The following is a 26,887-nucleotide window of genomic DNA, read 5'->3' on the forward strand; positions in this document are numbered from 1 at the left end:
AAGAGATCCTTCTGCCTCTTGCTTCTGGAGTCCTGGGTGTCAAGTACAAAAGAAACTCCAATTCCCCAAGCAGCAAAAGGTAGGTCAAATATCCAGAAATGAGCTCAACCTGGACTATAGAAGGATTTCTGATGGTTAAACAAAAGCCTGTGTGCCTCATAAACTTGTAAAACTGGTTCCTGTCTACCAGTCATTTCCCTTACCTGTGGCAGAAGGGACTTAAGGCTACTGGTTGTGCCTTATGGATTTATCAGCTCATGCTGGCCTCCAGGCTCCTTCAATGTAACAAGTACTGTTACACATTTCAGAGTTCATGCTAGCATCCTATCCCTTCTCACCTCCCCATCTACCCTAAACTCTCCAGCTCAGGACTCCTCTTCCTCTTCCTCATCCTTCTAACCGGGATAGTCTCATGTTCTTCCTGCTTACGGTTCTCTTACTATGTTTTCTCTATTCACTATCTCCTGCTATTTTTCCCTTTTCTAGAGGATAGCACTGGCCATAGTCAGCTTGCATCTTTCCTTGCTCTGACTCTTCCAGATACCCCTGGCTGTTATCTCTTTCACAATAAAAACCTTACCCTTAGCAGGGCACTCAGGAGGTAGAGACAGGTGGATCTCTGTGAGGTCAAGGCCAGCCTGGTCTTCAGAGTGAATTCTAGGACAGCCAGGACGACACAGAGAAACCCTGTCTCAAACAAAGAAACTAACAAAAGCCTTCCCTTTAATTATACCATGGATTGGTCATATCATCAGTTTATACACTGGGCTTCAAGGTAAGCACTATTCTGCACCCCATCTTCACTGTGCTAGTTTGCTTTCTGTATAAGCATTCTGGTCAAAAGCAACTTGGTGAAGGAATGTGTTTATTTGGCTCACAGGGAACTACAGACAGAAGGTTGAAGCAGAAACCAAGAAAGATCACTGCCTTACTCCTGGGCTCACATGAAGCTCTCTTTCTCATACAGCAGCCTCACCTGTCCAGGAATGGTACCTCCCTCACAGAACTGGGCCCTCTGACTTCAATTAGCAACCAGAAAAATGCTTGGGGCTGAATAGAAATGGCTCTGAGGTTGAGAGCACTGGCTACTCTTTCAGAGAACCAGGGGTTTGATCCCCAGCATCTACATGGTGGCAAACAACCATGGAGGCTCACAGCTGTTTGCAACTCCAGTTTCAGAAGATCCAACACCACCTTCTGACCTCCAAGGGCACCTGGCATGCTATGGTGTACACAAAAACAAGGACAAAATATCCACACACATAAAGATAAATAAATGTTGCTGGGCAGTGGCGGCACATGCCTTTAATCCCAGCACTAGGGAGGCAGAGACAGGCAGAGCTCTGTGAGTTCAAGGCTAGTCTATTGTACAGAGGGAGCAAGTTCCAGGACAGGCTCCAAAGCTACAGAGAAACCCTGTCTCAAAAAAAATTTTTTTAAAAGATAAACAAATTTTTGTAAACTTAGGGAGACCCTATCTAAAAAAGAAAATGTCCCCACAGATATGCCCACAGACCAATCTGATGGAGGCATTTTCCTCAATTAAAGTTTGCTCATTCCAGGTGTGTCAAGCTGGCAACCAAGATCTCGTAGTCTTGGCTGGCCTGGAATTCTACCAAGAGTAGACTAACCTCAGATTTTCAGTGATCATCTTGCTTTTGGCTCACAGGAGGTGTAGTCTATGCCACTACATCTGGACTTTAGAGTGATAAAAAGGACAGGATTGGTCAGTGAGGAAACCCAGGAAAGGCTCAAGGTCTATGCTACAGCCTGAAATGCAATGAACTGTGAGAGAATAGGTAGAAGGGAATTGAAGCCTATACTATAGCTCAGTAGCAGAATGCTTTGCCTAGCATGTATAAGGCTCTGGATTTGATCAATCCCCAGCGTCATAACAAAAACAACAACAACAAAGATAGGAGGGGCTCAGTGGTTAAGAGCACTGGCTGCCCTTCCAAAGGACCCTGGTTCAATACTCAGCACCCACATGGCAGCTCACAACTGTCTGTGACTCCAAGATTTTACACTCACGCAGACATACAATGAGGCAAAACTCCAATGCACATAAAATAAATAATTTTAAAATAAATGGGAGTGGGGCATTGAACTAGGCACAGAGGTACATGTGCATGACTGTAGTTCTAGTTATTCAGGAGCCTGAGTCCAGATAATCACATGATTCTACAAATTTGAGACTGGCCTGGGCAATACAGAGAGACCTTGCCTCAAACAAATAAATTGGGTTGGTAATGACTCTGAGGTAGTGTGGTGAAACATCTTGCAGTGTGTCCTCTGACCTCTACATTTTCACCATGGCATGTGTGTGCCTACACAAATATAAGTGTAATAAATCAATAAATACAATAATAAGGGGCTGGAGAGATGGTTCATCAGTTAAGAACACTGGCTCCTGCTCTTCCAGAGGACCCAGGTTTAATTGCCAGCATCCACATGGCAGCTCTCAACTGTCTGTTACTCTAGTTCCAGGGGATCCAACACCCTCACACAGACACACATGCAGGCCAAACACCAATACACATAAAAAATAAATCTAAAAAAAAATTAACAAAATAAACCAAATAGGTGTGTGTGCCAATATGGATTGTCAATTTGGCAGGCTCTAGAATCACCTAGGAGTCCAATCTCTGGGCAGGTCTAAAAGGGCATTTCTAGATTGGTTAATTGAAGTGGGAAAACCCTATTAACATGAGTGGCACAATTTAGTCTTTTGAATAAGAAGGTGAAAATGAGCTAAGCACTAACATTCATCTCTACTTCCTGATTTTGGATGTAAAGTGAGCAGACGCCTCAGGCTCCTGCTGTCATGAAGGACTGACTACACCTCCTGTGAGCCAAAACAAGCCCTGTCTCTCATAAATTGTTTTTGTTAAGTATTTTGTTGCAGCCAAGAAAAAGGTAACGGATACATTGTGTTTGAGAAAGGACACATGTAAACATAGAATATGGTAAAAATAAAGTAACAAAGACACTTTCTCACAGCCAATACTCATCTATTAGAAAAGTAGCCTCCCAAACTCACACTTTTTGATGGCACTGAAAAGATGGTTAAGAGTTGGGTGCTCTTGCAATGGACCTGGCTTCAATTCCCAGCACTGGTATGGCAGTACATTCTTGACAGGCCCTAATTCAAGTTTCAGGGGGTTATTGGGCTCTTGTAGTTTCTGCAGGCACTGTACTCAATGTAGTAACAGACACATGCAGGCAAAACACTCACTATAAATAAAGTGAATAAAGAAATAAAGATGGGCCGAGTAGGGGTGGTGCACACCTTTAATCCTAGCACTGGGGAGGCAGACGCAGGTGGATGGATTACTGTTGAGTTCGAGGCCAGCCTGGTCTACAGAGCAAGTTCCAAGACAGCCAATGTTACACACAGAGAAACCCTGTCTCGAATAGAACAAAAGAAAACGAAAGAAAGATGGAAAACTGGTCAGAGTAGTGCACACCTGTTTTCTTCATACTTGAGAGAGACTGAGGTCCGGCTGTGCTACTGAATTCCAGGCTAGTCTCTAGAATGTGAATATGTTGTGTGTGTTTTGAGTTTAGTTGCGGAGGCTTATTTTTATCATTTTAATTTTTCTACTGTGCTCCACCAGGGGGCAGGTGGACCTAGCATATTAACCTCCCAACCCGCTTCTTTTTAAAGGGAACTGAGATACATAGACTTAGGACGCGCAATGCTGACACTAAGTTTCTAGACCTTATCGCAATCTCAAAAAGTCTTTGAATACAGCCTCAGCTTTTTATCTATTTCCAGTGCAACCCCCATCTCCATCCTTATTGACAAATTCTTTCCCTCGTCCTCTAATCTTTTTAAAATCCCTCTTTCCATTTCGGTCTAAACAGAGGAGGCAGCTAGCCAAAGACAATGGGAAGGCGTAGGGAGGCTGGCCCGCCGAGACTGGGTTAGCAGCCGCGGGACCGTAAGAGCTGGACTGGCCTCTCCACTGGCGAAGAGGGGTGGAGCCGCGAGCAGGGCCGCCTCTCTTCTTTCCCGGGGCCTGGGCGGAGAGGAGAGGGAGGAAAACTTCCTGGCTAGGACTCTGGCGGTTTCTGCCTGCCAGCCCTCCGATCCCGCCTACCAGTGTTGGTTCTTCCCGACCCCTCCCCCGGCGCCCCCAGTCTCCGCCATGGCCAAAGCCTACGACCACCTCTTCAAGTTGCTGCTGATCGGGGACTCGGGGGTGGGCAAGACCTGTCTGATCATTCGCTTTGCGGAGGACAACTTCAACAACACTTACATCTCCACCATCGGTGAGCCCACTGACTGTATCCGAGACCCCAGACCCACCCTTTGCCCCCGCCCACCCTCATTCACAGGCTCCTGAATGACTAGGGACCCTACTTTTTAATCCCCTTAGAGTAAAACACTAACTTCGTTTCTCAACCCCTGTTCCAGACCCATCCCCCATAATGTCCCTGAATAACACTCAAAACTTCAAACCTTTCCGAGGCTTCCAGGGGACTCCAATTGCTCTCCCTCCCTTTCTTGGTATAGCTCCCTAGTGTCCCCAAATCCACATAGGCTCTTGTCATTTCTGCTGCTTCCTTCTTCACCGCACCCGCCCAAACTCTCTACATTCATTCTTCACAATTTCTCTCTTCCCCTGCTTCCCAATTCTGTCGGCCTCTTTCTGACCCACTGGGCTTCAGACTTCCCCTGCATCCTCATCCACCTTCAGGTCATCTTTCTAGTCCTCCTCCTTCAACACCGTCCTGCACAGAGTGGCTGGATGTATCGGGTGAGGAAGATGGAAGGGAAAGGGTCTCTGAGTAAGCTTCCTGACTCATCCTTCTCTCTTGGGCCCGCAAGAGGCCTGGGAGATGTGCCCAGACTTCCAGTAAAAAGAGTGTCCTTTCCCCTCCCTGTTCTTTCTCCATAGACTCTTGACTCTTAAGTCTGGTGATAAAGGGGAAAGAAACCGCTTCTCTCAATGAATAGATTCCCGGAGAAATCTTATGGAGCCAGTCTGTGTCAGTACAAGCCTGGCCCACTAGTTAATCCATAGAGACATGAATGAGCTGCATCTCCTGTTTCTATTTACCCCGAAGGGCTAGTAGGGTTGTTGTTGGGGGAGGAGGAAGGAAGATTGGGAAAATATGATGGAGATGGAAGAGAAAGTTGTCAGCTGGCATGCTTTTAAGCCTGGGAATGGGTTTTATCACTTCTGTCTAAAACGTCATAAATTCTAAGGAAAAAAAATAGTATGCTTACTATAGGAATAAAACTTTGGAAAAGTCCCCCGTTTACACATGCAACAAGGTGCCTGCCCAGCACAGTTCCTGGCACAGCCTCTGCCCTTTCCCTCACCATGCTTTTCACACATGCACACATACCCACCTGGCTTCACACCTTTTACTCCAGGAATCGATTTCAAGATCCGAACTGTGGAAATAGAGGGGAAGAGGATCAAACTGCAAGTCTGGTAAGGAAGCTGCCCAGCTCACCAGTCTAGGCTGTGGTGTGAACCTCCCAGGCACCCCCATCCCCGCCCTTCATTTCTTCTTCCTTCCTTTTTCTCTTCTCAGTTTTTCTTATTATTAGTCTTTTTTTGTTTGTTTGTTTTTCAAGGCAGGGTTTCTCTGGTATAGCTTTGGAGTCTGTCCTGGAACTCATTCTGTAGACCAGGCTGGCCTCGAACTCACAGAGGTCCATCTACCTCTGCCTCCTGAGTGCTGGGATCAAAGGCGTGCACCACCACCACCTGGTTCCTCTTTTCAGTTTTATTTTTTGTTTTTTGAGACAGAGTCTCATGTAGCCCAGGCTGTCCTGAAACTCACTATGGTGCTGATAATGACCTTTAGCTTCTGGTCCTGCTGCTTCTATCTCCTATGTCCTGGGATTGCAGGCATGTGGCACCATGCTGGTCTTTCTATTTTGTGTTATTTCTTTCCCTTCTTATTGTGTCCAGTACATCTCCTAATTTATCTATCTTGCTCACTCAGCCATCCTTGTCCTTCCATTTCTGTCCCTGGTGTGCCTCTTTCTGTTTGTTTGTGTTTTCTCCTCACCTAGAGCATTCTCTGAACTTGAAAATAAATGTCTTTCGGGTGGTGATGTAGAAGCAGGTTCTGAGTGCTTCAAAGACAAGTTGCAAATTACAAATTTGGCTCCCAGTCTATTGCTCTCTCTAAATTTTAGAGAGTAACCTTTATCCCAGCACTCGGGAAGCAGAGGCAGGTGGATCTCTTCGAGTCTGTCAGCCTGGTCTACATGGTGAGCTCCAGAATAGTCAGGACTATGTAAAGAGACTCTAATAATAATAACAACAACAGCATTTAGAGAGTGCGGGAGGTCACACACAGAGGTGTGGCCTGACTGTCTTAAGGAGGTGGAGACTCAGAGGTTTTAGCTGAAGCTCTGTGATATGACAGATAAACTGATGGGATCTGCTTGACCTTCATTAGTTATCCAGCCTCCCTACAATTGTTTCATTTGTAAATGGGGACAATGAGATGCCTCAAAATGATACAGTGAGGGTTAGATAGGATGACACACACACATAAAGTGATACTCAGCACAGTGCTTGGCATCTATGAGTAAACAAGAGACATCCTGTTTCCCAGGCTGCAGCCTTGAAGAGCAACCCAAGTGTCCTTGTCCCTTTCCCCTTTACTGTTTCCTGACTCTTTTCCTTTCAGCCCCCCACTCTCAGTGTTGCAAAAGCTAAGTTCTTAGGAAAGGACTTTCCTCTTGGAGACTCCTTGCTTCTATTTCACTTTGTGAAAACTTCTGCTTCAGGGACACAGCTGGCCAAGAACGATTCAAGACAATAACTACCGCCTATTATCGTGGAGCAATGGTATGAGGTGTGGGTCCAGACATGGGCTAAAGTCATAGCTTCATGAGTACAGAGGATTATGAAAATGGGGTAGGGGATAAAGAAGGAGGGTAAGGTGTGTGTTGCAGTGAACCTCATGTAGCTTGTGTTTAGACCCATAGATGGGACTTGGAGGGTCACTTAGAGGGCAATAGAAACCTAATGGGAATATGGTCCAAGGTAAACTTTTCCATCCCTTAGGGCATTATCCTAGTATACGACATCACAGATGAGAAATCGTTTGAGAATATTCAGAACTGGATGAAAAGCATCAAAGAGGTGAGACACCTCCAAAAGCAATGGGAGACAAAGTGCTCCTGGAGGAGGGTGGGGTGTGAGAATGGGTAAGATTCAACTTTAACTAATTTATGTATTTAAGTTTATGTATATGGGCGATTTGCCTGCATATGTGTATCTGTGAACCAAGTGCCCTCAGAGGTGAGAAGAGTGTGGCAGACCCCTGGGACTTTAGTGATGCGTGGTTGTAAGCTACCAAGTGGGTACTGGGAATTGAACTCAGGTCCTCTGGAAGAAAAGTCAGTGCTCTTAATTGCTGAGCTGTTTGTCTCTCCAGCCCCAACCCCTCCTCTTCCCCCCCCTCTTCTTGAGACAAGGTCTTTCTCTGTAGCCCCAGCTGTTGTGAACCTCACTGTATATCTCAAACTTGCTATGTTTTGAACTCACAGCAATCCTCCTGCCTCAACTTTTCAAGTGCAGAAATTACAGGGGTGAGCCACACAAAAGACCCGGGTTTTACTTTTGTCTTCAGAATGCCTCTGCTGGGGTGGAGCGCCTTCTGCTGGGGAACAAGTGTGACATGGAGGCCAAGAGGAAGGTGCAGAAAGAGCAGGCTGATAAGGTGAGGGATGGGGGCTGGGCTGCTTGTCTCAGGGCTGGGAGAACCAGCATGAGGAGGGATTGCTGAATGCTTTGCTTCTGCCCCTTATCCAGTTCTCTCTTTCCCTCCTCAACCCCTACAGTTGGCTCGAGAGCATGGAATCCGATTTTTTGAGACAAGTGCCAAATCCAGTATGAATGTGGATGAGGTGAGATCCACCCTCCAAGAGATGAAAATTCAGATAGATTTGTCTTCTCCTCCAATCTGTTCTAACCAGTTTCCCCTTTAGGCTTTCAATTCCCTGGCCCGTGACATCTTGCTCAAATCAGGAGGCCGGAGATCGGTGAGTTGGTTCTACTTGGTTGGCTAGGTACCACTGGGTGTGTCTGCAAGCACTGGAGTAGAGTGGTGATGCAGAACCTGGATCCCAGCACTGGGAGGTGGTGGCAAGAGCATCGGGAGTTCAAGGTCTTCCTCAGCTATTCTAGCTAAATAAAAAAAAAACACTGTGTGTGGGAGGGTATAAGCAGACATTGTCTCCTGCCTGCCAGTTCCCAAATCACCATTCACTGATTTTTATTAATTACAAATGTTCAGCTGATAGCTCAGGCTAACTCTATGTATTACCACACGGCTCATGGCTTTACCAGTCCTTTAGCATCTTGCTTCCCCAGGGGCTGGCTGGCATCTCCCTCTCAGTCTGCCCTTTTCCCCCAGCATTTTGAGTTTGGCTTTCTCACCTAGACCAAACAGCTTTTTTATTAGCCAATGAGAGTAATACTTATTCATAGCATACAGAAGGATTATCCCACAGCAGTTCTCCCTTTTGTATAATTAAAAAAGAAGGTTTAAACTTTAACATAGTAAGATTATATACAACAAAAATAGTTATTAAGAATTATAGTTACAGCTGGGCATTGGTAGCACTCGCCTTTAGTCCCAGCATTTGGGAAGCAGAATTAGAGAAAAGACTCTATTATCTATTTTACCTTGGTGAGTCTAAAGTTTTATATCTAATTTATCTTTTACAATAACTAAGAAAAAAAACTATAACTGTGACTATCTAGTCTTCAACTCCATCAAAGACCCCAGAAGGATGAAATGTTACCTAATGACAGGGACAAATCACTACCTGGACAATCACCTTAGTTCTTCTATAACATTGGGGCATCCAATTCTGGCCTATGGGCCTAGCATATCTGACAGACTTTCCTGTAAAGCAGAGAAATCTGAAGGATTTTCCTACCTTGTCTTGGCAAAGTTTGGCAGTTGCCTTTTTTGTGTCCTGCTGGTCCAGTTTGGACAGTAACTGTTGCAGCTGAGGCAAGGGCACAGGGCTAGCTTTTGCCATAAAGAAAACAAACTCCATATGGAGTTTCTTTGATGTCCATCATCTTTTCTGAATTGCATTGGTGTTGCCAGGAGCAGACATGTCTCACTCTCATGAAAATCTAGGTTATTAAAACATTTTAAATGCCATATTCTGTGGGTTTGAAGATTACCTATCTGAAATATATCTTTGTATACCTAGAAAACCTAACTAATATGACTAAAATTTGACTATTATAGATGGTTAACTATTAAACTATATTTCATAATTATATTACATTTTAAATTGAGTTGTATAAACACAATACCTTAAACAGGAATAGAAATATACAGTATAACAAAATTAACTTTAAATTTGTATCAATAAACTAAAGTTTATAACAATGTAACATATTTTGAGGTTAACTGTTGTTTTTTGGATTAAAGTAGATTCAGTAAGCTACACTCTCTCCCCCCTCCATTTCTATATTATATCCCCCTTCTTTTACAAAGAGATCTCTGAGTTTAATTTTTTGTTTGGTCTTTTTTGACAGTGACCAATAACAATTTGTAACCAACCCTCCTGAAATGAAAAGTAACATTTATAACCAGTATTTTTGGAATGTGGGCATAGTTTTCTAAACTACTTCCCGTTGATTGGGGGGCACTGGTAATCTTTGGGGGACCCTGAGAAAATCAGGATAATTGTGAAGTCTTGGCTGGAGTATTCTCTGAAGCTGGATTATTTCAGTCAACAGCCTTGTGCTGTTTTGGATACTGGATCATCTGGGCCATTTTTATTGGTGTCTGGTCCCCTTGCTTTGAAATACATATACTTTTAAAGGTAACATACATATCTGTATTAATGTAAGTATAGATTGTTCATTGTACACAAGTTAGCCAAAGAGGATATTTTGTTATGTGTTTGAGCATGTATCTTATAGTTCCTTTAGGCCTATTTTTCTATTTCTGTAGTCAGGGTTTCAGGGGGGGTCTTCCTCAATTAACCTAGAATGAATCCACAGCCTCTCATTTCCTGTGGAAATAAAAACATAACTTCTCCCCCAAAGTAACATATCGTTTGACTTAAATTTGAAGTCAAGATGCTTTTAAAATATATGGGTTGGTTTAATATAGCAGTTTCCATAATCCAGTGTCTCTTAGCAGCCAAGACACTTAAAAAGAATCCAATAATATACAGAATCCAGACCCTCTGTGTATTTTTCATTCTTATGTGACTTATATTTTTTATTACTCTCATTTTTAAGGATTTTACTTTATTTGAAAACTGTATTTTTTTTAATCCAAGACTATATTTTTTTTCTCTTCTCTCTCCCAAGTCCTATGTACATTTTTCAATACATTGTGATCCATTTAGAAGCTTTTTTCATCTGAATCTGTCCTCATTGTGCATCTGTAACCTCTTTGGTCTGCTTGAGTAAAAAAACTGCTATGTAACTTAAATCATGGCTAATTTGCCAGCAGCTGGCTCCTCCCCTTATTTTGTCTCTAGTACTGAGCTGTCTCTTAAAGGAGCCATGCCTCAGTTCACCACCTGAAAACAGATCCCACCTAAGAAAATGAAGCTGGCAAGAAGCCATGTCTGTTTTTGTATGTCTAGAAACCATTTATTTTTTAAAGCTTTCTCAGGCTTTAAGTGGATGTACTTGCCCCTTGTTGGGCACTATATGTAACAGATGTTTCTCTCCTGCTTGCCAGTTCCTAAATAACTATTCAGAGGCTTTTATTAATTACAAATGTTCAGCCTATAGTTCGGGCTTATCATTAACTAGCTCTTACATTTAAATTAATCCATATCTATTAATCTATTTATTACCATGTGGCTCATGGCTTTAGCTATCCTCTAGCATCTTGCTTCCCCAAGAGCTGGCTAGCATCTCCGTCTCATCCTGCCCTTCTTTCTCCTGGCATTTTTAGTTTGGCTTTCCCACCTAGACTTATTCTGCCTTGCTATAGGCCAATCAGCTTTTTTTATTAGCCAATGAAAGTAATACTTATTCACAGTGTACAGAAGGATTATCCCACAGCAGGGGATGAGGGTGGCAGCCACCTTTAATCCCATCACTCAGGAGGCAAAAGCAGGTGGATCTTTTGCGTTTGAGACTAACCTGGTCTACAAGAGGGAGTTCCAGTAGATAGTCAGTACTACACAGAGAAACCCTGTCTCAAAACCAAAAACAAACAAACAAAAAACAAAGCCAATTGAGGAAGAGAAACTATGCCAACATTCCTCATTAAGGGGGCTGGGGTTTTCTTGAGTTTATAGGCTCATACTCCAGCCAACCCTTCACATACTTGATCCTTTTACCTTCCTGGCTCTAGGGGAATCACAGCAAGCCCTCCAGCACTGAGCTGAAACCATCTGACAAGAAGAATACCAACAAGTGCTCCTTGGGCTGATGGACATTCCTGGCCTTCTCCTCACCCTGAACCTGGAGGCTAGACCTGAGGGAGTTAGGCTGAGGATTGCACAGGGGAGAAACTGGTGGGACCTAGAAAGGTAGATGAATGGCTGATAAGGAGAATGAGGAGGAAGGAAGGAAGGAAGAAGGAACAGGGGCAAGGAGGGGGGAAGGAATCAAGGATGTGAAAGTTGAAAAGGGTTTGAGAAGATGAAAGGAAGAATAATGGTGTCAGGTCTTGGACTGATCTTGGGTTTAATTAAGGTCAGACATTATGGGAATTTGCTGATTTCTCCGTCTGGTTCAGGTTAGGGTCCTGAGAGGCTGGCTTAGCACTACCCTGAAGGTTGCTCACTACACGGTCTTTGTTAGTATTAAAGGCCACTCTTTTGCATGAATGTTTCATGTGCATTACTTTTATTACTGTCGGACTGCTCTCACCTCAGATCCAATTTTTGTCACTCCAAGATGCTGGTTCACCTGAACCTGGTTGTATTCTCTGTCCTTGCGCTCTATCCCAACCCGTGATTGGTGATTAAAAACAGCAAGGAGAATCTTGGCAGTGGTGGCCCAGCTTTAATCCCAGCACTTTCGAGGTAGGGGTAGGTAGATCTCTGTGAGTTCAAGGCCAACCTGGTCTACAAAGTGAGTTCCAGGAAAGCCAGGGTTACACAGAGAGACCCTGTCTTGAAAACAAAACCAAAAAAGTAACCTGGCAAGTCAATTTCTTATTAAAAAAGGATGTGCCACGTCCCAAACTGGAGGTTCGCTAGTTTTTGTTCTAATGCAAGTAGTGATGGACTCTGCCTTACCCTACTGGTGGGAGCTCAGCTTCACACTTTTTGAGATCGGTTAGTTTTAAAAGATTCCTCCAAAATGAAATGAGGGAAAAGGGGAAGCAGTCAGCAGCTACTGCAGGCCATCAAATGCTGTGAATGCAGCAAGGTTTTGTTATTGTTTGTTTTTGTTTTTCAAGACAGGGTTTCTCTGTGAAACAGTCCTAGACATCCTGGAACTCCCTCTGTAGACCAGGCTGGTTTTGATCTCACAGAGATTCATCTGCCTCTGTTTCCCTAGTGGTGGGATAAAGGTGTGAGCCCCCACTGCCTGACCACAGCAGGCTTTTTATAAACCAAGTTTTACAAGGTGAATAAAGAGATATGATTCCTTTGCTATAGTAGTTTTATAGGGTATGTATGTGTAGGGGGATATAAAATATTTGTAGGCTAGCCATCTTTTGATAGAAAGACAAAAAACAACTTTTCTCACAATTTGGAGGAAGAGACACAGGAGAGATTCACTTATTAGTATTTTCTGAGCATCTGATCTGTGACAGACAATAATCACTAAACAGCTTTTCGGTGGTGTGTAAGCAGAGGAATAGACAAAGTTTGAAAAGAAAAACACTTTGGGTTTCGTTTTTAAATTTTGTTTGTTTGTTTGTGTTTTGCCTGGCATAATAGTCTCTGCTTTTAATCCCAACACTCAGTAGGCAGGTGGATCTCTGTGAGTTCCACACCAGCCAGGATTACAATAGTGAGACCTGTCTAAAAATAAACATCTTATTTTTATTATTGTGTTACATGTATGGCTGTATGCATACATGTGGAGGACTACTCTCGGGGGTCAGCTTGGTCCTCCCGCCATAGGTCCCAAGAACTGGACTCATCAGACTTGCATGGCCAAGACTTACTGGATGAGCAGGCTAACCTGTCATCTTTTCATTTCATGTACCTTGGTGTCTTTGCTACTTTTCCATTGCTGTGAAGGGACACCATGACCAAAGCAAATTAAAGAGGAGTTTATGAGAGGCTTGCTTGCAGTTCCAGAAGGCTAGAGTCTATAACCATCATGGAAGCAGGCAGGCATGGCTCTAGAGCAGTAGCTGAGAGTTTATGTGATGATCCAGAAGCACAAGGCAGAGAGAGCTAGCTGGAAATGCTGTGGGCTTTTGAAACCTCAAAGCCAACCCTAGTGACACACCTCCTCCATCAAGGCCACACTTCCTCATCCTTACTGAACAGTTCCAACAGCTCCAAATATATGGATATATGGGGGCCATTCTCGTTCAGACCACACACTGGGTCTCACAATGTAGACTAACTAGGCAGTCTGGCTTTGAACTTGTGGTGGTTCTCATACCTCTCCAATACTGTGACATAAACAACACTTAACTCCTGAAAAATAAAGGAGTTAAAACTATTGACACCAAAAATATAATCACAAAATTCAGGCTAGATACACTGTTCCTATCTATATTTCACACAGTCTCCTGGCATACCCTAGTCTGTCTCATATTCATGGGAATCCCCTGTCTCAGCTATGGATCTTAACCTGGACCATATAGTTGGATGCAATCTTTTTTTTTTTAGACAGGGTATCAGCTATGAAGCATGACACAGTAAGTTCAATCTCCAGAACCTCTATAAAATGCCAGATGTGGTGTCACATCTCTAATCACAGCACTCCTAAATGAGATGAGAGGTGGAGATAGGAGAATTGTCAGGAAGCCCAGGGGCCAGCTAACCTGGAGTACAGATCACAGCAGTAGCAAAAGATCCTGCCTAGCTGGCCAGTAGTGGCACATGCCTTTAATCCCAGCACTGGGGAGGCAGAGGCATGAGGATCTCAGAGTTTGCAGCCAGCCTGGTCTACAGAATGAGTTTCAAGACAGCCAGGGGTATACCTGTCTCAAAAACAAAACAAAAAAAATTAAAAAGGACCTTCTAGAAAATTATCCTTGAACCCTCCACAAACACACCATGGCACAAAAGCACTCACATACACACTTATGTGGTGTGAATCCATACAACATAAAAATGTACGTATATTTTGGAGACAAGGGTCTCACTATGTATATCTGTCTGCCACTGCCTTAAAGATATGCCCCACCATACCCAGCTCTAAAATTACATAAATTCTTAAAAAAGAAAAGAAACTTCAAAAACTCACAAATCTCTTTCTCCTTGGGGCTGGGGATCAACAATTAGGTGTAGTAATATGACAAGCTGCCACATAGTGAGCAGAGGAACTTTAGGGAAAAGTAAGAAGCCCAAAGTGTTAGGAAATTCCTGCTTAGAACGAAGATAGAAGAAAAGGCATAGTTACACTTTTCTAGTTGTGGCTCTGTAAGTTACTGCCTGGATAAAGTTTCTTTAGTTCTTTTTTCAGAGACAGAATTTCTCTGTGTAACAATTCTGGCTGTCTTGAAACTCATGTAGATCAGGCTGTCTTTGAACTCAGAAATCCATCTGCCTCTGCTTCCCAAGGGCTGGGACCAAGGCATTCACCACTGCTGCCCGGCTCTAAATTTTTAATGGCACACTTTGGTCTATACCAAATCTGGAATTCTTTGTTTCTTTTCATTTATTTATTAGTTTTTGAGATAGGGTGTCATGTACTCTGGAAATGGCATTCAGGAGGCAGAGGCAAACTGAACGGCAGCCAGAGCTATGTACCAAGACCCTAACACAAAGACAATGACTTCCCAAGAAAACTAATATCTTAATCACATTCTGTACAAGATTTTCTTATTAAAATGTATTTTATGTGTCTGTGTGTGTCACTGTGCATACTTTGCATGCCCAGTGCCTGTGATGGCCAAAAGAGTGTGTGAGAGAGAGTTAAACACAGTTCTAAGTCGATTGTGGGTGCTGAGAATCAACCTTTGTCCTCTGGAAGAACAGCAGTGGTTTTAACTACTGAACTGTCTCTCCAGCAGGGAAGATATTTTCTTTCTTTCTCTTATTTTTGAGGCAGAGTCTCTCATCGTGTTATTCTGGCTGGCCTGGAACTCGCTATGTACAGGCTGCTTTCAAACTCACATCCCCCCCCCCCCCCCGCCCCCTCTGCTGGAACTAAAGGCTTGAGCCACCGTGTTGGGCCAGTTATTGTTCTAAAGTCGTGCCGCTAAAAAGCACATGGATCTAGTTCCAACATTGCTTTCAATTAAAGATCTCTTCCGTGCTCTAGACGGGTGTGATGACACCTGCCTTTTGACCCCAGCCCTTGGCAGAGACAGGTAGATATGAGTCCGAGACCGGCCTGTTCTAGACAATGAGTTCCAGTACAGCCAGGGGCACGCGCGCGTGCGCGCGCGCACACACACACACACACACACACCGGCCTGTTCTAGACAATGAGTTCCAGTACAGCCAGGGGTACACACACACACACACACACACCGGCCTGTTCTAGACAATGAGTTCCAGTACAGCCAGGGGTACACACACACACACACACACAACCCAGTCTCAAAAACGAACAGACAAAAAACAAACAAAGAAACAACAAAAACCGAACAGACAAATAAAAATCTTCGAGCTCTTGAGATCATTTCCTTATTTGTAGGAGCAGGGGAGAGACTAGAACACGTTAAGTTTGTTCAAAGGAACTGCTCTATCAAGCAGTTTCACACTAACATGAGGAAAAACGGACACGGTTCATCTGTGTAGACACGATGCGAGTCCAGGGACAAGAGCGAGTTTCAACTTCGATGCAGTCCCGCCTCCATCAGTAGATTGCCGAGACCCAACTTCTCAAGGCCGTCCAGGGTGGTTAGCAAGGGATGGAGAGGATATCAAACGATGAGCCCACAGTTTTGATGAATACCAAAAGTCCAGACAGAGCGGCGTATTGCCCTTTTTATGTCTTCCTGCTCACCTAGTTACAATGGACAAACAGGCGACTCCAGGGAGAAGCGAACCCAGAACAAACAAAACCTCTTCTATCGCCATTCCAGCCGGCTTGCAAACACTACAAGGACCACACTGCCGCGCGGCGCCAGCGGCAGTCGCGCGTTTCTGCGCAAACGCAGTGAGATCCTGTGGCCAGAGTCCGGAACGACTACAAGCCCCAGCAGGAGACAGACGAGAGCACCCGGGACGGATGAGTCGGCGTCGCTAGTGCCGGGACCAGGAGCCTCCGCGAGCAAGATGGCCGCTCCCGAGACGGAGGCCAAGGGGCGAGGGCACTAAGTCCGGACCGCGCGCCCTTCCTCCAGCCGCTTGCGCCCCCACAAAGCCTCGCGCTTCTAGCCAACAAATCCACATGGATTATTCTCGCTGTGGTCGCGAGGCCGTTCCCGTAGAGCCTTAATTGGCCCAGGGAGAGAACTCGGGCATTTCGCTGCTCTGAGCTGGAACCTCTGGGAGGTCTGCTGCAACAGGTGCGACACTGACTGCTCCATGCTCGCGGGCGCGGGGAGGCTTGGCCTCCCCCGGGGCGGCCACCTCTGTTGGTTGCTGTGTGCTTTCACCTTAAACCTCTGGTAAGTGGGTACTGAGGGAGGAAAAAGGGGCGCGCAGGCGGACCCGATGCTCCTCGCCCCCAGGAACCCGGACTTCGCACCCACTGACGTCCGAAGTGGGTGTGCCCTGCTTTCTGCGTTCTCACCGTTGTTCTTACCCTTTTTTTCCCCGATTTGCAGCGAAGCAGAGGCTCCGGTGCTCGAGGAGAAGTTGTCAGGTGTGTGATTGCCCGGGAATCCCGTACCTCTATAGTTTGTTTTTGTTATTAATGTCTCTTCTTAGTGTACCAAGCACACAGATAGAAAAAGGAGGTGCCACATGTGAAAGGGTTGCTATATGGGTAGAGCCTTTGTGAGAAATGTTTTTGAATAGTCTTCGGCTGGCCATTTTTCTCTCTCCTTTTAGTGAGCACTTCAACTTCGCCATGTTGGCTGGTGGAAGAGTTCGTAGTGACCGAAGAGTGTACTCCATGTTCTAACTTCCAGATTGTGAGTTTGTTTATGTGCATTGGTTTTTGCCTGCATGTATGTCAGTATGACGGTGTCAGATCCCCTGGAACTGGTGTTACAGCCAGTGGGTGCTGGGAATTGAACCCTGGTCCTCCAGAAGTGCAGCCAGTGCTCTTAGCCACTGGGCCATCTCTCCAGTTCCCAAGTATTTGGGGTTTTTTTAAAGCGTGCCATTGCTTCTTCTCGGAGTCTTAGGATATGTTCAGATCTGAACTTAATTACATTATATTTTATTTATTTTGTTTTATTTTATGTATGAGTGTTTTGTATGCATGTATGTGTACCTTTTGTGTGTAGTGCCCTAAGAATCCAGAAGAGGTCATCAGATCTGTCTTATGAGCCACTATGAGGGTGCTGGGAATGGAACCCTGTACTCTGGAAGAGCAACCAGCGGGCTTAACCACCAGGCTGTATTTATTTATTTATGTATTTATTTATTTATTTAGTTAGTTTGTTTTTGAGACAGTATCTCATTAGTGACTCTGTCTGGCCTAGAACTCACCATGTAACCAGCCTGGTCTTGAACATTATGTTTTTTTTGTGTGTGTGTGTGGATCAAGTACCAAAGAAGTCAGAGGACAACTTGAGGAAATTGTTTCTCTTTTTTCCACCACATAGATGCAATGTATTAAGCTTGGCTACATACGTCTTTACCCACAGAGGCATCTTAACAGCCCTCAAATTTGAACTTAAATTCCCTTTGAAAATATGTCCTTTCCACATTAATGATAGTATCCAGCTCATAATCATGCCCTGTTCATACTTTAATACATCAGGCTCTGGAATTTTCCCTCACCTCCTAGATTGTTGCCTTCCTCACCCTCACCTTCCACGTTGGGACTCTTCATTAGCTGCCCATTGCCCACCAGCCCTGGTCCTTTCTGAACAGCAGGTCTCTGTTTCTTCTGCTCCTCCTTCCTAACATACTCGTTTGAACCTTTCTTTTGGTAGAAAACAACGCCTGAGTGTGGTTCTACAGGGTATGTGGAGAAAATCACATGCAGCTCATCTAAAAGGAATGAATTCAAAAGGTAAGGGCGGCTTCTCTACTTTGAAGTGCCCTCTCTGATCGGTTGCTGTGTAGCTATCTCCTGGTCTTAATATAGTTTGGCATACTGGAAAAAGGAGGGGATTTGAGCCAAATAACCCTTAATTCCTAATCCTAATCATCAGTGCTATGTTATTAGCAATGTTTTCTGATAAAATACATTGGTTAGAAGTGTGGAATGTAACTCATTGAAGTACTTGCCTATTGTGTAGGAGGCCAGGATTCTAATCCCCAGCATTGTTTAGAAAGAAAATAAGTTGCCAGTTTAGGGAGCTGGACAGATGGCTCAGAGGTTAAGATCACTGACTGATCTTCCGGATAACCTAAGTTCAATTCCCAGCAACCATGTGATGGCTCATAGCCATTTATAATGAGACCTGATGCCCTCTTCTGACATGCAGGTAGAACAGTGTGTACATAATAAATAAATCTTTAAAAAATGAAAAAAGAAGTTGCTGGTTTGGCTGTCCTGGAACTCACTCTTTAGGCCAGGTTGACCTTGAACTCAGAGATCTGCAGTGCTGGGATTAAAGGCATGTACCACCACACCCAGCTTTTTATTTATTTATTTTTCAAGACAGGGTTTCTCTGGCTTTGGAGGCTGTTCTGGAACTAGCTCTTGTAGACCAGGCTGGTCTCAACTCAGAGATCCATCTGCCTCTGCTTCCTGACTTCTGGGATTATAGGCATGCACCACTTTTTTTAAGGAAAAGAGTTGAGCTTAGTAGTACATGCTTATAACCCTAGCACTTAAGCAGAGGCAGGAGAGTCAGGAGTTCGAGGCCAACTTGAACTACATAAGGTCTTAAAAAAAAAATTCAAATTGGTTAATGCTACTCTGTTTATCTCACCAGGGACTGAAGACATGATTAACTCCAGTTTCTCTTGTTTTGGGGTAGTATTTTGGACAGACTGAAATACAGAACACTAGTTAAGAGAGACTGACCTTTCCTATGAATGACTCTCCTTTTCTGCCCTCAGCTGCCGTTCAGCTCTGATGGAACAACACTTATTCTGGAAGTTTGAAGGCACCATGGTGGGTGTGGCTTTAGTCTTCGCTTGCCTTGTCATCATTCGTCAGCGACAACTGGATAGAAAGGCTCTTGAAAAAGTCCGGAAGCAAATTGAGTCCATATAGCTGAATCCCACTGTATTATGCTGGGTCTTGCAGACTGTATCTCAGGTGGAGAAGGTTCAGTGAGCTAATTTGCACTCTAAGTCTGGTAGTAGCACCTTTTCCTGACTTACTCTTCCAGACCATTAATGAGCACAATAAAACGTGAAATAGAGCTGGGCATGGTGGCACACACTTATAATCCCAGCACTTGTGAGAGTGAGGTAGGAGGCTCCTTGGTAAATTTATAGGCAAGACTGTCTTTAAAAAGAAAAAAGTAATAAAGGAGTAAAACAATTTCCTTTTCTATAATAAATTGGCTTTGGGGAGGACTGGGTGAGGTTGCACATGTCTTGAATCCCAAACATGGATGACAGAGAGACCGATCTGTGAGCTCAAAGCCATTGTTTCCATATATCGAGCTCCAGGTCAGCCATGGATACATAGTGAAACTCCATCTCAAGAAAATCGATTAAATTATAAGAGACCGGCGAGTTGGTTCATTAATTAAGAGCACTTGCTTGCTCCTACTAGAGGGTCTGGGTTTGATTCCCAGCACCCACATGAGGTGGTGATTCTAGTATCAGGAGCTCTGTTGCCTTCTGGCCTCTGACACGTGCCTGCAAGTGGTGCGCATAAACTCGTGTAAAGAAATATAAACACAGGAAAATGAATAAAAATATTTCTTTTTAAAAATTTCCCCTTGTGTATAAGTGAACATAAGCCTGCATGTGTGTCTGTGTGCCATGTGTGTCCCTGGAGGCCAGAAAGGGTGCCAGGTACTGTGCTGTCACTTGGTGCGGGACCTGAATACTGGTCCAACAAGTGCTCTTACCCACTGAACCCTTCTTCAGCCCCCAAATGATGAACAAGCCTTTTTTTTTTTTAAAGTAATTTGATATAAAATAGAAGTCATGGGGGCAATGAGGGAAAGGGAATGGTGATTTAACAAGTAACAATTATCCCTTCTTTTACTCTTAAAATGTTTCTTTTTAGAGTTATTTATCTTTTATGTGTGTGAGTGGTTTACCTGTGTGTACAAGCATCACGTGCATGCCTGGTACTCTCAGGTCAGCAGAGAGTGTCAGATCCCCTAGAATTGGAGTTTGAGATGGTTGTGAGTTGCCATGAAAGTGCTAGGGATCAAACTCCGGTCTTCTGCATGAGCAACAAATGTCCTTAACCACTGAGCCATTCCTCCAGTCCCCCAACTTTTATTCTTATTTAAAATTTCTGGGCTGGCAGAGTAGCTCAGGTATTAAAGTGCTTGGTGAAGTGGCTGGAGAGATGGCTCTGCAGTTAAGAGAGCTTGCTGCTTTTCCAGAGGATTTGTGTTGGATTCTAGTACCTGTGCTTGGCAGAGCTCACAACTGCCAGCTCCCAGAATCCATTGCCCTCTATGGGCCCAGGCACACACATAAACGATGGTGGCCCATGCCTTTAGTTCCAGCACTCGGGAAATAGAGGCAGTCGGATCTCTGTGAGTTTGAGGCCAGCATAGTCTACAGAGCAAGTTCCAAAACAGACAGGGCTACACAGAGAAACCCTGTCTCGAAACAAGTTTAAGAAGTGTTTGTTTCATAGGCATTACCACCTGAGTTTGATCCCTGGAATGCATAGTGAAAGGAGAGAAGCTAATAGTTGCTCGTGACCTCCATGTGAGTTATACACACAATGGCACACAATTTCAAAGCTAAATGTGGTATGGCATACTTGTAATCCTAGCACTTGGTAGAGGAATCAGGAGTTTGAGGCCAGCTTAGGCTCCATAGTAAGAATTTGTCTGAAGCAACAAAATTTTCTGGGAAGAATTTTAGCTAGAAAGTTTATTTCTGAGTTAAAACTTGCTTCCCTTTGATCCTATCCCCAAAGAACAAGTAAAATCACAAATTCAGGACTGAAGTATTTGAGTATTTGGAGTTAGAACTCCAGGGGTGTGGACACCTAATGGGAATTCAGATGAAACAGTGACGGAAGCTTGTGTGTATTCTTGTGTGACTGGAAAATGGTCAGCTTACATTTCATCTGCATGCAAAGTTCCCCTGCTCTGCCCAGTGGGTCTAGCCTTTGTTCCCAGCTTTAACTGTGTCTTTGTTGAGCCATTTGCAGTCGGGACTTCAGGTAGCACCTCCAGTTTGGACTTTACCGCTGGGATCTCTGACCTTTCTGTCATGTCCGTATGAGTCAGGATATTTCTGGAAATCACTGAGAAGAAAGTGTAGTGGTATAGCATTTGCTTGGGTAGGAGACTGGCCAAGAACATTCTTACTGTTTGATTGTTTTAGAGAATAGTTTTCTGGTTCATGGGGGTAGGGGATGTCTTCTGTGCCCTTGCCTCTTACCTCCATGAGGCTGATAACCCTTAGGCCTAGCTTCTGGTTGATTCTGAAAGGGGCTGAAGCTGGGCAGGATGATGAGAGTCAGTGAAAAAAGGAGAATCTGAAAGGAGCAAGAAGACACTTGGGCTTTGGGGACAGCAGAGGAGGAAGGCAGCATCAACAGAGAGTCTTTACTGTTTCAGGCTTTGGAAAACAGAGCTGGGTAGTGCGGGTATTAAGTGGAAGTGTGGAGGATGGCAGAGGTAGGGGGAGACGGGAAGCATAGCTGGTACCAGAATACAGGTACTGGTCTGGGCAGCTCTGCTGGAGGTCTGAGCAGTGAGCTTCTGTAACTGGAGAACCTGTGCAATCAAGGAGCTAGGAGAAGAATAAGGAGTCAGCTCAAGAAGAATTTGCCTGTGGCTGCACCCTCCCTCTCCTCCCTCCGGACACTGCGTCCACTCACGTGTTCTGCCTCTCGAGCTCCTGTACTTTTCTCTGTAGTTCTTGATTCTGTGAAGAACAAGCTGCCACTCTAGGGAGTGTGGAGAAACAGAGCAGGCTTAGCAGGTGGTCCCTTAACATGCTTGCCTATGTGAGGAAGGGGGCCCAGACAGGGTCAGAAGGATGCAGAAAGGTGAGCCCAAACATGCCTGCTCTCCAGCCCGTCTATGTATTCCTTCTTCCGCCGCCGGCTGTCCTGAGCTGACTGCTTGTTGCGGATTTTCCTCCTGATCTTCTTGAGTACTCGCTCTTCTGCCTGGAGGCCCAGGGGCTTCAGTACTGGGCCCTTAGCCTCCCACAACTCCCCAACTGTCCCCTGCAACCCAGGCCCTTTAGAAGTTGAATGGAGTTCCTGTGATGGAACACCCTTTGGGGGCAATTGTTACCTTAGTGAGGGGTAGGTGAGAGGGCAGACAAACCCCTTCTTGCCCCAGCAGATGCTTCTCTTCATCTGTCAGGAACAGGCGTTGGCAGGACAGCTGGAGGAGTGGCAGAAGGTAAGCAGGATCATCACCTGCTTCCAGCACTTAAGCTGCCCATCCCCACCCACCCACCCGTGTGCTTGCACTGAGTGGTGAGGTGAGGTCAGGGGCAGAAAGTTCATTGAGACAGGCTCTGTGGCAAGCCAAATGGCCTTCCTGAACCTGAGGAGGGAGAGTAAGGTGTATTGTCTACACATAAAACCTTGGCATTATGACTAAATTAGAAAGGGCCTGCTCTGGTCTTTCTCTTAGCTCTCAGGGAACTCAGAAGAGAACTTGTATGATCACTATGGTGGGCTTTGTTGAATTTCCTTGTCAGGTAAACAATTTGGCCATTAACTTCCATTTGGTAAAATATTAGTTGTCTATCAATCACAGGGACATTTGATTCATCATCCCCAGGTTCTAAGCTCCACCTGTCAGATCAAGCCCACTCTGAGACAAGGAATTTCATTTATTTGTTTGTTTGTTTTGAGACAGGCTTTCTCTGCAGCTTTGAAGCCTGTCCTGGAACTCGCTCTATAGATCAGGCTGGCCTCAGACTCACAGAGATCCACCTACCTCTGCCTCCCAAGAGCTGGGATCAAAGGCAAGGTGTGCGCCACCACTGCCTGACTAGACAAGGAGTTTCTAAGAACATCTAGGCTGTCTTCTCAGGTGAAATGTGTGGTAAGGGTAGATGGTGTCTGGTTAAGCTGAGCCCATCAGCTAAGAACCCTTCCTTCTCACTGGCATTCCATTTATTTATTGTGTGGGTCTGTGTAGGCATGCTTGTGTCACAGTGCATGTGTGGAGGTCAGAAGATAATTTTCAGGACTGAGTTTTCTTCCACCATGAAAGTGGGGGTTAGACTGAGGCGGCAGCTGGTGCCTTTATCTAATAAGTCATCTTGTTGGTCCTAGTATTTCTTTTTGAGAGATTTACACTTTGAATTTTTTTTGAGGGGTTGGTTTTGAAGACAGGTTCCTTCTGTGTAGTCTTTACTGTCCTGGAACTTGCTCTGTAGACCAGGCTGCCTCTGCCTCCCAAGTAAGAGATGTGTCTCCATACATGGCATTTTAAAAAAGTGTTTTAGTGTTTTGCCGTTATTTTTTTTTTTTTTTAAATGTGTGTGTGTTTGCTTGCATGCTTGGTGCCCACAGAGGCCAGAAGAACATGTTGGTTACCTTGGAACTGGAGTTACACACAAGTGTGAGCTGGGACTTGAATTTGGGTCTCATGTCAAGGCAGCCAGTACTCTTAACTAACACTGAGCCATCTCTCCAGGCCCTGGATTGTATTTTTGAGATGATATAATACTATGTAGGCCAGGCTGGCCTTGAATTTATGGTAAACTCTTTCTGCCTCTGCCTCCTATGTGCAGAGATTTTAAGTGTGTGCCACCATACTCAGCTTACGCTTCACTTTGTAATTTAAGAATAACTTATTTTGGCTGGAGAGATGGCTCAGAGGTTAAGAGCACTGTCTACTCTTCCAGAGGTCCTGAGTTCAATTCCCAGCAACCACATGGTGGCTCACAACCATCTATCATGAGGTCTGATGCCCTCTTCTGGCCTGCAGGCAGATATGCAGACAAAGAGTAAGTTTGTAACTGATAAGATGGTTTAACAGTTAAAGCAGTGGCCACACAAGACTGACAGTCTGAGCTTAATCTCTGGAACACATGTAAAGGTGGAAGAGAGACCTGACGCCACAAAGTTGGCTTCTGACTTCTATATATATGCCATGGTATACATGCACTGACCTTCTCCCTCACATTTATACACAATAATAAATAACTTTGAAGAGAATAACTTAATTTGGTGTTTTATTGTGTGTGCTTGTGTCTGTGTATGTGTGAGAAAGAGATGTAATTGCACATGTGTGTCCCGGTATAGTGCATGTGACTAGAGACCAAAGGGGTAATACAGGGGCTCTGCTCCATCACTCTCCACCTTATTCCTCTGAGATTGAGTTTCTGGAGCGAGACTGATGATCAGCAAGCCCCAGTGAGCCTTTGTTTTAAGCCCTCAGAGCATGGGCCTTGAGGGAAGACATAGCTGTTTATGTGGGTGCTGGGGATCCCAGCTCAGGTCCTCGTGCTCACATAGCAAGTGCTTCTTACTGACCCATCTCGAAGCCTCTGGCTTTTGCTTTTTGATGGCCTCTGGCTCTTGGCCAAATTATTTCCTATCTCCTTCCTGATGTCTCCTTTTTTAGTTGGCGTTTCTCCCGATCTCTCTAACCAACATCTCTGAGAATGGAACACAGAGGGCTTTATCTAAAAGCAAAACAAGCACAAATTCTGTGCTGATATGCAAACCCCTAGCATGGCTTCTGGTCTCACCATCAAGCACAGTTTTAGAGAACAGCTAGGACCTGTTTTCTGCCTTTGAACTCAAGCCAAGGCATACATCCTAGGATAGAGAGGAAGATGGTCTAAGCTTGACCTGTATTGGTCTGCAGAGTAGGAGGGTCTAGCCCACCTCTGGAAGGTACACAGTAGGGCACTCCACTGCAGCATCAGCCACGGGGCAATTGTTCTAGTGCAAACACTTGCTACTGTTTCTCTATCACCCTGTCCTCATTAGCCAGGTGGATTCCCAGGTGTCCTGTCCCAATTCCCTTTCCTGACCCAAGGCTGAGAGAGTAGCTCTAACTGAATGTAAATGCACACTAGGTCTGGGTTTCTCTAGGGCTTCGACTGCAGGTTCCCTCATCCCACCTGCTACTTAAGTAAGTCCTTACTACCCTAGCCCCCAAGAGCTCTCTCCCCCCATGCTTTCCTGCTTTTAGAATAGCTTGCTTCTCCTGGACCTTCAAACCACCACCAAAAACTGGGGCAAGCTAGTTCCTCATTAGTTTCCCCTCCCCTTTCCCCTGCACTCCCATTTACATAAGGATATGTTTGGGGGGGGGGGACAGCAGTTCTAGCTGGTCTCAAGACTTACCAGGGCAGCAGGAGGTGCTGGGGCTGTGGTGCTGGTTCTTGGCAGAATGTGTCTATGAGCATCTGAGGGCAGCCCACTGACTGTGCAGGTACCAGGCACCATAAATGCAGGACTCCACTGATCTGAAGAAGATAGACTGGGGTGAAGGAACCAGAAGACAGTGATGGCAGCAGGGACTGTGAAGTGATACAGTAGAACTTTCTCCCCTAAGCCACATGTCCAGGGCAAGGACTGAAAAGGCTTTGTCGTCTTTCCAAAAAGTACACCGACCTATCTGGATGGAGATGAGTCCAAAGGTTGGCCCTGTTTCCCGCTGCGTGCGCTGCAAGGCCCCTGCCTCATAAACAACCTCATAGAGGGCAGGGGAACTGGGTTCCTGTTGGGCAGGGGAGCTAGGGTCTTCAAAGACACCACTGTTGCTACCAGGAGATGTTTCTGAGCAGTATATCATATTGGGATCAATAAAGAGGTTCAGGAAGTCATCAGGTTCACTCTTCTGAAGGCCCTATATAAGGAGAGGTATGAATGAGTGTCTGGAGAACTTTGGAAGTCCTACCTGAGGCTACTCATACATCCTTTATGCTTCAATTTTGATGCCTTTCCTTCTTGGACCTGGAAATTGTTACAGTTCATGTCTCTTTTGTGGGCTCTGTTACCGGACCTCTTTCCTTGAGGGAACTGAAGTCTCTTAGGCTTCTAGTCAGAGTTGTCTGACCCTCATTCCCACTTCCACTCAACAAACTCACTCAGCCTCAGCCCCCACTCATCTCCCAGTCTCACAGTCCTGTTCTTGACGTCTAGCCATCAGAACCTTTGATGGAGGACAGTTGAGTCCCAGCTCCAGGAAGGATCCTGTTGAGAAGATATCTTCTGGGGGCTCCAGCAACTCAGGGCACCCGGGTTCCATGCTTCTGCAGGAAGGTAGTGGGGTAGTCAGAGAAGGTAGGAGGCCATTTGTTCCTTATACATGATAAAGAAGTCTTTTTGCCATGCTCCCCTTTTGGTTGGGGTACTTAAGAACGTTGACGGATAAACTTGGGCATCCAGTATTACCCTCCTCACTCTAAAAGCAAACAAACAAAACAAAACAAAACAAGAAACAACAACAGAAAGAAGGTAGGAGGCAGCTGCCCCAGGCCTCACAGCTTCTGGCTTCCTGCATTCCCTGATAGGTTATTCCTTCCCTCTGCTTACATGCAGCAGCCCCTTGCAAGAAAATTCACTTCAGGCCTTGTCTTTTGGGTTCACACAAATAGCCCCCTTGGGTATTACCTGTTCTTTTCTTCGGAGAGCTTTGCCTTGCCAAAGCAACCTAGCTCGCT

At 45.0% G+C, this 26,887-nt stretch overlaps 3 protein-coding genes across 5 annotated transcripts; 2 read left to right on the forward strand and 1 right to left on the reverse strand.

Annotated features, from left to right (window-relative positions):
* Positions 1–4,007: 4,007 nt before the first annotated feature.
* Rab13 (RAB13, member RAS oncogene family) lies at positions 4,008–11,809 on the forward strand. Of its 2 annotated transcripts, XM_051198912.1 has the most exons (8): positions 4,010–4,275; positions 5,387–5,447; positions 6,764–6,824; positions 7,044–7,121; positions 7,612–7,701; positions 7,823–7,888; positions 7,970–8,023; positions 11,332–11,809. In XM_051198912.1, the coding sequence occupies exons 1-8, from the start codon at positions 4,152–4,154 to the stop codon at positions 11,407–11,409; spliced, it is 612 nt and encodes a 203-aa protein (XP_051054869.1). In that variant the 5' UTR covers positions 4,010–4,151; the 3' UTR covers positions 11,410–11,809. The 2 variants fall into 2 exon arrangements, with proteins under 2 accessions (XP_051054870.1, XP_051054869.1); XM_051198913.1 differs by lacking the exon at positions 7,612–7,701 and having other exon boundaries at positions 4,008–4,275.
* Positions 11,810–16,258: 4,449 nt separating this feature from the next.
* On the forward strand, positions 16,259–19,628 carry Jtb (jumping translocation breakpoint). The gene is made up of 5 exons (XM_051198941.1): positions 16,259–16,680; positions 16,840–16,877; positions 17,066–17,148; positions 18,121–18,200; positions 19,199–19,628. The coding sequence occupies exons 1-5, from the start codon at positions 16,598–16,600 to the stop codon at positions 19,353–19,355; spliced, it is 441 nt and encodes a 146-aa protein (XP_051054898.1). The 5' UTR covers positions 16,259–16,597; the 3' UTR covers positions 19,356–19,628.
* Positions 19,629–21,138: 1,510 nt separating this feature from the next.
* Positions 21,139–26,563, reverse strand: Creb3l4 (cAMP responsive element binding protein 3 like 4). Of its 2 annotated transcripts, XM_051199193.1 has the most exons (9): positions 26,377–26,563; positions 25,836–26,070; positions 25,566–25,687; positions 22,540–22,632; positions 22,303–22,409; positions 22,116–22,184; positions 21,943–22,027; positions 21,674–21,770; positions 21,139–21,536 (listed from the first exon to the last, which is right to left on the reverse strand). In XM_051199193.1, the coding sequence occupies exons 1-9, from the start codon at positions 26,470–26,472 to the stop codon at positions 21,346–21,348; spliced, it is 1,095 nt and encodes a 364-aa protein (XP_051055150.1). In that variant the 5' UTR covers positions 26,473–26,563; the 3' UTR covers positions 21,139–21,345. The 2 variants fall into 2 exon arrangements, with proteins under 2 accessions (XP_051055150.1, XP_051055149.1); XM_051199192.1 differs by lacking the exon at positions 22,303–22,409 and having other exon boundaries at positions 22,116–22,240; positions 26,377–26,561.
* Between the last annotated feature and the right edge of the window lie 324 nt (positions 26,564–26,887).

Source organism: Phodopus roborovskii, unplaced genomic scaffold (genome assembly GCF_943737965.1).
Source record: "Phodopus roborovskii unplaced genomic scaffold, PHOROB, whole genome shotgun sequence".
NCBI classification, from domain to species: domain Eukaryota; kingdom Metazoa; phylum Chordata; class Mammalia; order Rodentia; family Cricetidae; genus Phodopus; species Phodopus roborovskii.